General features: G+C 32.3%; 2 protein-coding genes across 2 annotated transcripts; both read right to left on the bottom strand.

The window, feature by feature from the left end:
• Positions 1 to 4,394: 4,394 nt before the first annotated feature.
• LOC122400636 (cysteine sulfinic acid decarboxylase-like) lies at positions 4,395 to 11,047 on the bottom strand. Its single transcript, XM_043402183.1, has 6 exons — positions 10,720 to 11,047; positions 7,728 to 7,974; positions 7,152 to 7,359; positions 6,658 to 7,034; positions 5,407 to 5,598; positions 4,395 to 4,670 (listed from the first exon to the last, which is right to left on the bottom strand). The coding sequence occupies exons 1-6, from the start codon at positions 10,989 to 10,991 to the stop codon at positions 4,497 to 4,499; spliced, it is 1,470 nt and encodes a 489-aa protein (XP_043258118.1). The 5' UTR covers positions 10,992 to 11,047; the 3' UTR covers positions 4,395 to 4,496.
• A 279-nt stretch (positions 11,048 to 11,326) lies between these two features.
• Positions 11,327 to 12,288, bottom strand: LOC122400641 (protein UXT homolog). Its single transcript, XM_043402187.1, has 2 exons — positions 12,018 to 12,288; positions 11,327 to 11,866 (listed from the first exon to the last, which is right to left on the bottom strand). Exon 2 carries the CDS (start codon positions 11,853 to 11,855, stop codon positions 11,421 to 11,423), a length of 435 nt encoding a protein of 144 aa, XP_043258122.1. The 5' UTR covers positions 11,856 to 11,866; positions 12,018 to 12,288; the 3' UTR covers positions 11,327 to 11,420.
• Between the last annotated feature and the right edge of the window lie 1,755 nt (positions 12,289 to 14,043).

Genomic DNA, 14,043 nt, shown 5'->3' with positions numbered 1-14,043 from the left:
TCGCGGCAGCAGCCTACTGTCTAAGTTCATCTGCAGGGCAAGCACCCCTAGCAGTGACTCGGAGACAGGAACGTAACACACAAGCCCGATTCCCTGCAAAGGGTTTCTCGCACACCCTATCTTAATACGATAAAGAAACACGTTCAAGACCTGTACAGTGAAGCATATTATTTGCATATTTACTATCGATTACGTCTGATCGTTACACTTTCCATCGAACCACGCCAACAGAAAATTCATAAATTTGAAATTTATAATAATGATTTCGTGCAACGCTTCGAAACACCAATTTATCGGCATAAACTAATGGAACTAGCTTCCTTGTTCTTAATTGCTGGAGAAAATTCGTGTACGATTTTCTCTGCATGTTTTAAAGATGCTTCATTCAAGTTGAAATAATAACTAATTTGAAAATAAAAAATAATAGTTACGTGTGGCTATTGAAGGTTATTTAGAGTAAAACAAATCGTCACATAGTTTGAAATAAGAGTTATTTTCCTTGTTTTTAAATCTTAGTGAAGAAATCGTTAATATTGAAGTAAAATTTATGAAGCAAAAATAATGGAACCATTTGATTACTTTTCTTATTTTTAAATACTCTTGAAATAATCGTATTCGACTTGGTTTTACACGAACTTTCTTTTAAAATCCTTAAACAATGACAAACTTAATTTAAAATTGAAACGACGAATGTTTTTCTACAACGTTCGATACATTTATTTTAAAAAATATTATTTGGAATACATAGAATTGACGAAATTGAATTTAACATTTTAAATACTAATGATAATATCGTGCTCCAGATTTCTAATATTTTAAAATCACTTTAATTGAGCAATGAACGGAATTCTAATTATCTTTTGTCAATCTAATTTTGTAGCATTAGAATCAACAGTGTACTAATCGTATTGCCTATAGAATCTGGTTCATGAAATTATTAAATACCATTGAAATCAAAATCAATGCAAGCAATTCGTATTATTCATTAATTCTTCATGAAACAACGTACACATTTTCGACCACAATATTGGGTCTTCTTTGGATTAAAAACTGTTCTGAAAAACATGTAAAATAAAATAAATTTAATATCATTTACTTTAGATATTTTCGAACATATTTGTGAAATCCGAGGAAGACCTAAAAAGTGGTACGAAACGCTTATGTAATTTATCTCACGATTATTAATTGTCAACGAATAATATAATACAAATTCATGCGTTAAAAAAATTGTTTGTAATTAAAATATATTTAAGATTCTTTTTTATCTTTAAAAGGTTTTTGGAACACGTAGTACCTGTATTTTAAAGCGAAATAACCGTGAAATAAAATAACCAAAGTCATTATTAAATTAATAATCGAAGAATACTTTCACGTTTTTCGACCTTGAAAGAGAAAGAGGTAATTTATATCGGCGGAAAATGGAGCTGGATGATTATAACGCGTCAGATGAATTTAATTCTATTACAGGTTACGGCCCGTCGAAAACAAAACGATGAAGTGTGAGAGAATTACATTGGCATGTTTATACAACAGGCTTTCGGGGCTCGTATTATGTTAACGGGGGTTCGTTCTATTTTGCAATTTATAGGCAATTGTGGAACGGAATCTCATGACTTTTGACGATCGAAAACTCCACGCGATTACCATGATCGTTACCCTTATTTTTATTGTTAATTATGCATACAGGCATTTCGAATTGTTTGTCAGAATTACACGTTCTATTCAACGATAGCAATCATTAAATAATAAGCGTTTCAATAACACGGTTTATCGTGGCTGAAATGCAAATCCGTGCAATAAAACCACTCTTGAAGTATACGTATATGTATCTATGGGACTTCGTGATGCTTTATTAAAGAAGGAACGAAATTGCCAAACTGCTTCCATCGTCAAATGAAATAACAGACCAGGTACTATTTTTGCAACCGGTTAAATAATTTTGCTTAAGTGTACGTGGAATTTTTTAAATTTTCGTTACAAATACTACTTCAATTTTCACTGAAACCTTCATTGGAAATACAACAAACTTGAACCAAAAATTATTTATTTTATTGCAGTTAGAGAAGTCTTTCAAATTAGTAGTTAAAAATATAGGAATAAGAGATATATAGTCCTTACGAACAATTAAAATTTTACATAGAAAAATATAAACACGAAAAAAAATAAATTTCGTGGAAATATTCGACGTGTAACGAGTAAGAAAATTTCAATGAAATCGTGTAAAATTTAAAATAGTTTAACGTAATAAATATATATGTATAAATGAATCTTTGAATTGTCCAAGGAAGTTATAGATGAAATTAGTGTTATTCCGCGAGTAAATTATCGATTCATTAGAGTTTTGAATTTAAAAAGAAGGAAACTGTTTGTATTTTTTGAAAGAAAATTAAAATTTTACCTATACGAAGATGAAAAAGAACTCTTAATTGCTACAAAAGATCGAAATAATTATAACATAGTTTCCAATATGTTGGTCATCTAAAGAGTTATGGAACTTTTTCAATAAGTTCCATTTAAACCGTTATGAAACTTTTAATAGATTCCATTTAAACAGTTATGGAACTTTCTTAATAGGTTCCATTTAAACTGTTATGGAAGTTTTTTAAGAGGTTCCATTTAAACAGATAAAAAGAATCTGTTTTAAACAGAAAAAAGTTGTCACTGTATAAGTACCGACGGGAGCAGATAAATAGAAGTTCCAGAAACTGAATCTAATTATACCTTTTATTCCAAATAAGTATATCAACAACATATTATATCATGCATAATATTATGTGATCAAATGATACGTGTGTATTGTTTTTCCAAGAAAAGATATGAAAAAACTGCTTCTATGAAACATTTATTATACAATATCTAGAATCTATCTAACAAAAGTTTAGAAATGCTTTAAAAAATTCAACAACATATAATGCTTCATTTCCAAAATAATTCAGTTTGAGAGTTTCTCCGACTGGACCCGACTTTTCTAGCGCGTCTGTCTATTACTTACTATTTCTACTTTCGCTGATCTTGCAATCGTACTCTATCGAACATGTAACCGATTTTCAAAGTCAATTTTCTCGAAAAACAAATTTTGTATGAAAAAATTTTATTCCACATTTTACAGCCTTATATTTAAATTTTCATATTAAATGTTTCAATTTCACTCTGGTGGTTCTCTTCAGGAACAATACAGAATCTTAAAAATCTAAAACATATATACCGTATGAAAGTAATAATATGTATGGAAAATGTGAAAAGGGAAAGAAAAGTAAATAATAATTTATGAAACTATCGACAAGATTTTAAATAAAATATCTTTTAATTCTGGATACAATATCAAAATTTATATAAACCCATGTATAGTTTATTTTCCTGAATTATCCAAGAACATCATTTTCTAAAAGCCTTAAACCATACATCGCGTCATAGGATGGAACTGGTTATCGTATAATTAAAACGCTACGTTCGTATACCGCGAACATACTAAACGAACAATAAAGTTTAGGTAGAAAAGCCACAAAAATGTAGTAAGTGTTTCAAAGACGACGAACGTGTCGAAGTAATCTCATTCTGTTGGATAATCCTCCGCGTAAAGGTACGCGTCAAAAAAAAAATAAAAATATTTCTATCTTCGTGCTAAACTCAGTACGATTGTGAAATCGATCTCTTCTATTTACCGCGATATAATTTTTAACGAACTCGAACGACACGCTTCGAAACATATTTCGCGATCATGGATTTCGAAGTAAATAAATAGGAAACGCATTTTGAAACGAATAAATGTCTGTTTCTGCGAGTGTTTTTAATTTAAATAATCATTGAGTGGAAAACATGCTGCGATACGATCGGTGGAAAATAATCGGATATTAAATTGCAATGAATTCTTTGTTATGGAAAGGTTCGTTCGAAAACAACACCGAAAGGCGCCCGTTTCGATAGAATGAGCTACAGCCATGGTTGCAAATCATTATGTTCTACATAGTACCAACGCAGTTCTATAAATATACATAGGGCTTCTCTATATGCTGTCACTTGTATCAGGATTAGTCGGTGGGTACGTTGCAACGCCGCGGGCTCTGCGACGAAGGCAGTCACGAATTGACTTCGTACCTTGGCATCAGAAATTTAGTGGCGGTCCCTCGCCTAATCAGATCAACTGACTGCTAGGTTTCGCCTAGTTAACCCAGCGGAATTGATTGTCGTGGCTAGAATTTGTTACTTCGTTCGTGGATAACCGGATAAAACCGACATTTTTACCGAACCTAGGGAAAAACTTTTAATCGAAACGTGTATTATTCTTTATTAATGCAGCGTTGCAACGTACGTAAACAAAGTTGTTGGAAAATAACCAAACAAAAACAAAACTTCCTTTTACTAATATTGATTTTAGTTTTAAATTTTATTCTCCTTTTTTACTGTAACGTGATTTATACACATACATAACATATAATTGGCTTATTTTTAACACAGAACTGTGTGTATGTAATAACATTCGTGCGCCATGTATAAATTCAAATGGACTCTCCGAGGTTTTCCAACTCGTCAAAAACGTAATAAATGTCCTGGGTATCTACTCCTGAATTTTGTATCACGAAACGGAAAAAGTTTGGCCTTTCACGAAGTGGTTGATAATTGATCATTAAACTGCCTCTTTTGGTCATCTTCTCTTTCAACTTCGGCGCGACCTGATTGGGAAACATAATTTTTTTTAAATATTTGTTGTTTTGTTTTATGAAAATTTAATACGTTGAACTTATATTTGCCCTGAAATATGAGTTTTTCTATTATATAAACATTTTGATATCAATTTTACAAAAATTAGATTCTCTTATCGATTGCTAGTAAGAACGAAATTCACTTGAACGATCGAGTTTAATACCTACAGTTGATAACGAGAGTAAAATATCTGTAAACGATAATACAATTTTCTATTATATCTACTGTCGGTATGGTAACTTTGTAAAAAAAATAAAAAAAATAGCAAGAATGAATCGTTTTTCAAAATTTAGTTTCCATATCATCGTGTTTTAAATTCCATATTTATTTTGAAACATCTATCTAGAGAATCTATCAACAAAAATTGTTTTTTCAATACCATCAAAGAAAAATCACCTATTTAGTATGTAGTTTTGACCTATACTTGTAAATCCTTTATTAAAATTTGATAATTCCTATTGTGATCACTCACAGTTGATACCATAATTTGGTTTCATTTAATATTCTACATAATAGTTTTAAATAACACTCGTTATTTTGTCTGGTACCGAACATTTTCTTCCATCTTCAATACAATGAATAAAACGTACCACTTGAATATTTTACGATTAAATGTTATATTCTTTTTATCACAGTGGGAAATGTGTCATTTTAATATTGTCACATCAAACTGTAACTATAATTAAAAAACTTTATTTTACTTACGTCGTTTAATCTTTCCTTGTAATTATACGTTGAATGTTGATTTCTCAAAGATGGCGGTATGAACCAAAAGCACACATTTATAAAACACGGATCTATCACTAATTCAAAGCCATCTCTATTTTCAACTTCTTCCTTGAACAGAGCCGAAAGAGTCATTAAATGATCGACGTGTTTTTCAAAACCTGAAGCACCCTAAAACAAAATAACATGGACAACGGACTTAAACAGAACTCACTTACCAACCATACAAATAAATACTCGAAAAAGTAATTTTTATCAATATATGAAGTGATTCAAATAATAAAGCAGCCAATGCATTTACTACAGATTGCTTATAATTAAACAATAAAAGTTAGTAACATATGCTTAATCTTATATAATGCATTATACTAAAATGACATCTTATGAGAACATTGTGAACTACATATTACTTCACACAAAATGGGCATTATTACTGATAATATTTGTATGTTATTAACAAATTTCGAATCTTTATGTATTTAATTGTAATACATTTAATACCTTAATGTATTCTCTTAATCTTATTTTACGACTGTCTTAATATCTTGTTAAATTATGAAAGATTGACTAAAGTAGTAGCTCCTGAATTTTGACATGTATGGAAATAGTATTCTTGTGAACGTCTTTATGTTATAAATAATAAGAAAGTATGATTTAAAACAAAGCATTGAAAATAATAGTCTGATGATGCTTGAGTAACAGACAGGAACTCTGAAAGTTCCTGGTCTAAATGCACTGCTATCAACAGACCTCCTTGAGAATTTCAGGAGCTTCTTTTATGATCTTGAAAATCCAACGAATAGGTGCAGTATGAACATTCTTTATTCGTATCAGGGGAAGTTAATATATGCATAAGTATACTGGCAAACACTTGAAACATAGCATACAGACCCTTAACTTCTACGGAGTACACTGCAGCTGCAGCTTAAGCCTCAAAGTACAAGATGCACATTTAAAGGAAGGTCAGGGGAAAAAGTGCTACCAAAGCTAGTTTTCTACAAATTTGCATAAGTGGTTAACACTTAAAGATTAATAAGGGGAACAGAGGAACCTCCATAGCATGCGGATAGGTCTTATCTTATGTCCGGGGCATGTCATGCCAAACACTGCACGATACTCAAGGAATGAGAATTTTTGCATAAACAGTATTTCATGCAGGGAATAAGCTAAGCAATTGTCGACAAACAGATAGTAGATAGCATTAAATATTTCATTTTTATATAAAGTTACCTTAGCCTTCCACATAAACCAAAACTTCAACACATCTGGTCTGCGACCACACTGCAAGTACTTATCCCCAACATCTAAATCTGTGGAGTAGAATTTGTCTTTTTGAAAGAGGTAGGAAGCCTGCTTAGAGTGTGCTTCTTTAAAAATATTCTGATGTTTAGTTAGAAGCAATGAACATTGCTGAGGGACAGCTAGTAATTTGTGGGGATTAAACAGAATGGAATCTGCTCTTTGGATTCCCCGCAAAAGGGAATTGTGCCTTTTGCTGAATATCAAACCACCTCCCCAGGCTGCATCTACATGTAGCCACATATCGAATTCTTGACAAATGTCGGCAATTTCGATTAGCGGATCAAAGGCACCCAACACAGTCGTTCCTGAAAATGAACGTAATTTGTTAGCAATACGTAATCGTTAACATATAATCTTTTGTACAACATAATTTTCCACATTTTTGCACGTGAATATTTTATATACATAGTCTCTTAACGTACCTGCAGTAGCACTGACAGAAATCGGGTAATTCCCTTTCTTTTGTTCTTCAATTACGTTAGCTCTCAAATCGTTAACATCCATTCTACCTTGCTCGTCGCTCTTTATGAGAATAACTTCCACATCGCAAACGTTCCCCCATTTTGAAACTGAATAATGCGCATCTTCTGATGCGAAAACTACTAAATTCGAAGATGGTACGCTTTTATTCTGAAATAAAAACATTCGATAAGTAGAAATTGCTATATCATATAATTATTGTTCTCCAAAATATAAATTAAATACGTATACAATGGAAGTGCTATTTTAATATTGTAGAGAAATATACTTTAATTACTATTTTTTTTTTTTTTTTTTTAATGTAATACGTAAAAAAGAAAAATCAAAAGTCACAATTTATAAGATGAAACATGAAGAATTTTTATATATTGAAAATTGACAATCTATACTTTCGATTAGTATAATATTGCAAAGTTATAGAATGAAATTATATATTTTGAAAAAAGATTTCGACTGATTTCATTTCCTTTCTGGTCAATCAACTTCATATCGAAAGTATTCCTTTTCTAAGTACTCACACTTTGACTTTTCTTCTTGAACCAAAACCGGGCCAAATTAATGGCAATGCCATTGGAAAAGGAACCACCTGGACAAAAGAGGCCATCTCCGGTCGTAATACCAGTTTCTTCTTTATAAAACATACTTAGTAATTTTGTGATCAAGCTTTTTTCCATCAGTGTTAAGACCGGCGCCACTTCGTATGTATACACCGAAGAGTTTAATGCGTCGGTGAGCCATTGTCCAGCTAAACCGTAGGGATCCAACCTACATCAAATAAATCTATTCGTGTATAAAGTGTAAATAAGCTATACGTGCAAAAAGGCGTTTAGGTGAACTCTATAAAACAAACAACAGAGTCATAACAAATGTAGTCCGGAAACTGTTAGTTTCAGAGATACTCAGTTTTTAAATTGTAAGTCATTCAAAACATGCTTCAGCATGAATGCTCAAAATGGCGGCCGTTTTTCTTAATTCAAACTTTTGTATATTTTCTCACCAGATTTTTCAAATTAAAAGACACTCGAATTAAAGTCACTCGAGTTTATTATTCGTTGCTATTAATAAAGATCTTCGAAGTACAATAGATACAAAGGTTTTGGATTTCATCAAACTTGATTGGTTAATGAATTTATTTCAATCATTTCACTATTATCAATAGCTATAGATGTTCAATGAAACACTGCATTTGTGCATTAAGAGCTTATGGACGTGAATATGTTTACTAAACGCGTCTACCAAACACATTCCGCTTGCTAAACGTTCGAACTTTACCAACGAATCAGTTAAAATAAAACATTTAAGTTCCATACGAATTAGAGATATACTAATTCGATCAAATAAGAATTCGTTGAAATATCAAGCTGTGTTTTAGTAATTGTTTATTACAGATAAGAAATGGAAACAGTACATGAGTGTATTAAGGGAAAAAATATGTTGCAAACCGAAAAAGGAAGTTACGTACTGTGTATGATTAAAAACAGAACGTCTAGTTCATTATGAACTTTTAAAATAGGGTAAAACCATTAGCTCTGAAAGGTATTGCCAACATTTGCACAAGTTAAACACTACATTTAAAGACAAAATGGCTGCACTTCTTGACGAAAGAGGTGCTCGACGGAGGATACGTAATTCAGTTTGAGTAGTAACTAACCATTCAGCAGTTTGCTTTAACCCAATGTCATTGAATTATCATCAGTTTCATTCTTTCGAATCATTTTAAACGATACAAAAATTCAGTACTTATGAGAAAATCATCGATACTATCTCCAAATATTTTTAGTTGTAAAATAAAAATTTGTATGCAAATAGATACGTACGTTAACTACGATAACAATGAAAAGTCTTGCAAAAGATTCGAAACTTTCAAGACTGTGAAAATTCGAATCGTTTTCGTTTTGAAGTATCGATTGGACTTTTTTATAGATTTTGAAACTTCTAATAAGTCTGGAACATTTTGCATTCATAGATCTTTTGTGTTTCCAAAGATATGACAACATGCAAAAAATTTAATAAATTTTTATATTTATAATTATGTACCTTAAACATAATAAGTTGTTTCTTATACAGAAATGATTAAGTTATTGTCTACAAATTAGTACTGTACAGATTTGTAAATATTGTCTAATTTATGTTTATACACAAATGATTAAAGTACATTATACGTATTTTTAAAAACAAAAGAAAGCTTCTTGAATCTATAAATAAAACTGAATTAAAAGTTCCAAAACTCGTGAAGAATTTAAGACCGATCAAGGCTCCCATTACCAATCAACACTTCAAGGCCTATCAAGACTGCGAGACCGATCAAAAGTTTCAAAATCGACCAAGACTTTCAAGACCGTCTGGATTCGAATAATGATCATTCGATCCGGTTTAAGCCCAACACTAAGGCTGGATTGGGTACATTGTATCATAAATTAATCGATTAAATACGAAATTATTTATTTTTCAAAATTGATATTTATTTCCTACGTGATGTATTTGAAAATAATTTATTAAGCTTGAAAAATAGTTCTTCCATGAAAAAACATTTTTCTTTTTCGAATTAAGACGTGTTCTATAAATTTTATGATACTGGTATCGAAAAACTTTCGCATTATACAATGTAAAACAAAAAATAACAGTATTGTAAGCTTCCACAAATATTTTCTTTAATGATAAATCGGATAAAATTCATTTTATTAATTAAGATCTGTAAATATTCCAAACTAGAGAAATTATATAAATTATTATGGAATATAGTATTTTTATTCATAATCTATATATATAAAAATAAGTTGTCCTATGTTCGTGATTTTATAATTCGAGAACCACTCAACCGATTTTCAAACGAGTACATGCGTTGGAAAGATCTACTTTCACTGATGGTTTATAAAAAAAAAACATCGAAAAATTTCTACGAATATGCGTTATACGCGCACTTTTATGATGGTCTGTTTTCCCTATATAAAATGTATTTTTTTTCTTATGCGAATTACATTTTGTCGGTATAAGGCTCTGCTTGCTCGCGTCATTTGACTTATTTAATTTCTGTGTGTTTATTGATTGTCATTTCAGTTTACAGTGCGAGCATTGACATTTGTAATATTTCACTTATTTTCACATTAAAATTAAACGTATGTTATTGTATTGTCCAGCAACGCGGGCAGGGTTACTCTAGTATATTATAAAATCGGTTACAAAAAAATTACAGTGGATTTTATTCAAATCTCAAGATCGGACCTTAAAAATCACACAATATTGAAATAAATTGTAATATATTTCATACTAAAAAAGAACGATTTAACGAAGTAAAAATATTGAATTTTATTATTAAAAGCGAAACAATTTGAGAATCTAACAGACCTCCATTTATCTACTCGAGGATTAACGAAAATCAATCTTGTCCATATTCTTAAAATTTCTAACAGATTCAAAGTTTCGCCAAATCATACATTCTGAAATTCGTAAAAAGAGGCATGCGAAGCTTGTAATTGTTCCTAATCGAAACTCATGCATTGATCGTCTCACCCAGAGAACAACTGATTCATGAAGTAAGGATGACCCGTTTTAACGCTGTATTTGACAATTTTAATCGCGACTTCCAACAGATTATCCTGACTTCGTGGCTCGTCTTCCAAATCGAAATTTATGATGTTCCGCAAATGACCTGGTTCCCTCCATCTCAATACGGGGTTCTCACGAGACACACTTTGGAAGGTGTAATCGATCAAGGCCGCGGCAAGCTTCTCCAGAAATTGTTTGTGTCTTTCCACGCATGGTGTGCTACGCCAATCCGACATTAAAGGAACGCTTCGCGCCAGAAAGCGCCGCGAATATAAGAAAACAGCTTGTAGCGAAGAACGTACTGATCCGATTGCGATTGACCTCTATCGTATATAAGCAAAGTACAAGGTCCTTGTAAATTCAGGCAATTGCGCTTAACGAGGAAACAAAAGCGGACCGTTCGCAGTAGTAAATTAATGGAGCACAGGCAGGGGTTTGCATTAAATTAGATTATCAGGTAAATTATGCAAAGCAGTCACAAAGTAGAAAACAGTGAAAGAACAAAAATTTAAGAACGTGCAAACAATGTTTATTCATAATGTATTCATATGTACAGAGACATTTGGCTCGAACCTATATACACAAGTGAAATTACAAACTTATATAAAACAATAGGCATTGTCTTCTACAAAACACTTTATACATGTACTAATATTATCATCGACTTAGTCTTCGAAACCTTGTAGTTCGTTAATACCAAGGAGAATTAGTTTAATGTGAGCATTTGTCTTAGCTACCTCCTTGCGGAAATGTGCAATCTGCTGTTCTAGCAGTTTAATTCGCACATTAATGATCGTTAAAGCATCGTTCAGAGAAAATTCCACATAGTGTCCTAAACCAACATCTAACAGAATCGTGGATGCATCGGGAACATGTGCTTCGATAAAGAAACTCTGTCCGATATCTACTTGCGTTTTGAAGCCATTTTTATCCAAGCTATTATTTTGAAAAGTAGTGATTATGGATTTTAATTGCAAAAATTCAGCAACATCTGCGTTCTTATCGTCGAGCTTCTTCTCAAGTTTAGCTAGATCTTCTTTCAATACATCATTAACAAATGATTCGAATTGTGAAATCTTTTGTTGAATATCAGGATTCATAATCGAACAGCCTCTACAACATACAAAAGTGCTGGAAATTCGTTTAACAGTGTCGTCAATGTACGCAGAGCAAACGAAGAAAGCGTATACGGTATAGGTTAGATTTACTGTACAGTGTACTATCATGCATATAAATGTAAATATAGTATTACACTCACTTACCAAAGATAAACTAGAGTGTACAAAATTTTGTCGAGAACACTACGTACTGTTTACGATTGAGAAATCGAATGTAAAAATAAAACTCTTATTACTTTTGAGGTTAACATAAACGTATTCATAAACATAACCCAACAGCTTTTACTTTAACATTCTATGAAATCACGTAAATCGGATACACGTTATGATGCTTAATTTTAATCATTTTTGATATATACAAAATTGTATGCATATATTCAAGTAAATAAAGCACAGTGTTACAATAACATGTCAAGTTACGTGATCGAGAACGCCACATGTTCTTCTAGCGGGAGATCTCGGGAATTCAAAGCTCCATCGGTACTACAGATCTTTTGCGAACGTATTTCAAAACAGTATTATCGCAAAACTCATAAAGCAAAATAAAAGACAATTTAATCTTTACAAGCTTAGAATCTTTTCGTTACTATTTTTTTATAATTATAGATGTCTATTACAGTGGTTCTAAACTTGGTCCAGAAACTCCAAGAGGTCATAGCACAGACGAGGTATACGAGTAGACCTTTCACCTAATGTATTTTCACCTAATGTTCCGGGTCCCCATTAGTATTTTTGTGTCACTCGCAACGTTACCAAGAGATTTAGAAATTAATTTTAATCCCATAGTCAACTCACATGGATTTACGCAAAACTACAGCTGTTTGCCTAGCAATACTAATTCAGTGAATAGTTTCTCAACTGACCGCCATCCATGAGAAGAGGACGTTAAAATCACCTCCGAATTTTTCGCTCACGTATGACAATTGTTCGAACTGACGTACAAAAAGAAAAATTAACGAGATACACTCTTCCAAAGTGGAACAAAAGTTAAAAAGATCATGCATCAAATTGTAAAGGGATCCTCGTAAGAAGGCTTTAATCTTCGTAATGGTTTTAATGGGTCGATGATCAACAATGACTAGCTTATGGTCACTGGTGGTCAACAGTGAGGTTGACATCAAGGTCAGCGGTCCAGTGAAGATCCAGAAATGGTCAAGAGGTGGGACCAATCGAAATAGTTTCTTTGTAGACAAGACAGTCTTACCTGTTAACTTTAACTTTGACTCTGACTGGTCTCCCTACCCTTTCATCACCTTAGACATATAAGCAGGGTCACTGCGAAGAATTCTTCAGTCTCGTCGCGAATTCGGGAGTGTACAAACAGCCAGAAGTGAACCGGGGACCGCTGCCGACCTCTGCTGGCCGCTGCTGACCACTACTGGCCAGAGCTGACCACTACTGGCCAGAGCTGACCATGACTGACCACTACTGACCAGTGCCGGACGGTGATGGCCTGTGGTAAGAACTGTTTAAAAATTCTCTCCCCTCTTCTATTCTATCGTTTGATGCCAATTTTGCTTCAATGAACTGATTTTGCCTTGCTTGTCCAACTGACGTTGCTATAATATGAATATTTTCTTACTTTACAGCTGGCCCAGTGGTAACTACCCTATGTACTGACAACAAGTAGTAAGTCTGCTCCATTTATTTATATTTTATTATTTTTATTTGTTTGTTTGATGTGAGTTCAACTTTATTTATCTATCTGATTTTATTTGGTTATTATGAATGTTCCTTTTCTCTGTTTCTACTTTTACATTGTTTTTCGAATTTATGTGACTGCTTTGATATGTATATTATTGCAGGATATAATAATGTAATATTATATTCTTGCTCGAATTCTCGTAATATTCTACGGAGGTACTTTGTTTGATTCTTCCATTTCGTTTGATTGTTTGGTGTTGATTCAACTTGGTATCTCGATCCAAGTTTCTTTCATTACAATTACGAATGTTCGTTTTGATATGTATAACATGCTGTCGATGCATATATCATATTTGTTTCGATGACACTGATGAATATAAGAGTATTCCTTTTGATATGTATACCATAGTGTCGATGCATATACCATATTTGTTTCGATGACACTGATTAATATAAGATTTTTATTTTTACGATTCAGCTTAAATTCTTGTAACATTTTGCTAATATACTCTGTTCAATTCCCTTG

This window comes from Colletes gigas, unplaced genomic scaffold (assembly GCF_013123115.1).
Source record: "Colletes gigas isolate AHSC1104 unplaced genomic scaffold, ASM1312311v1 Colletes_gigas_Sc00019, whole genome shotgun sequence".
NCBI classification, from domain to species: Eukaryota; Metazoa; Arthropoda; class Insecta; order Hymenoptera; family Colletidae; genus Colletes; species Colletes gigas.
The sequence above is the reverse complement of the archived record's forward strand: the minus strand, read 5'-3'. Positions and strand labels throughout refer to the sequence as shown.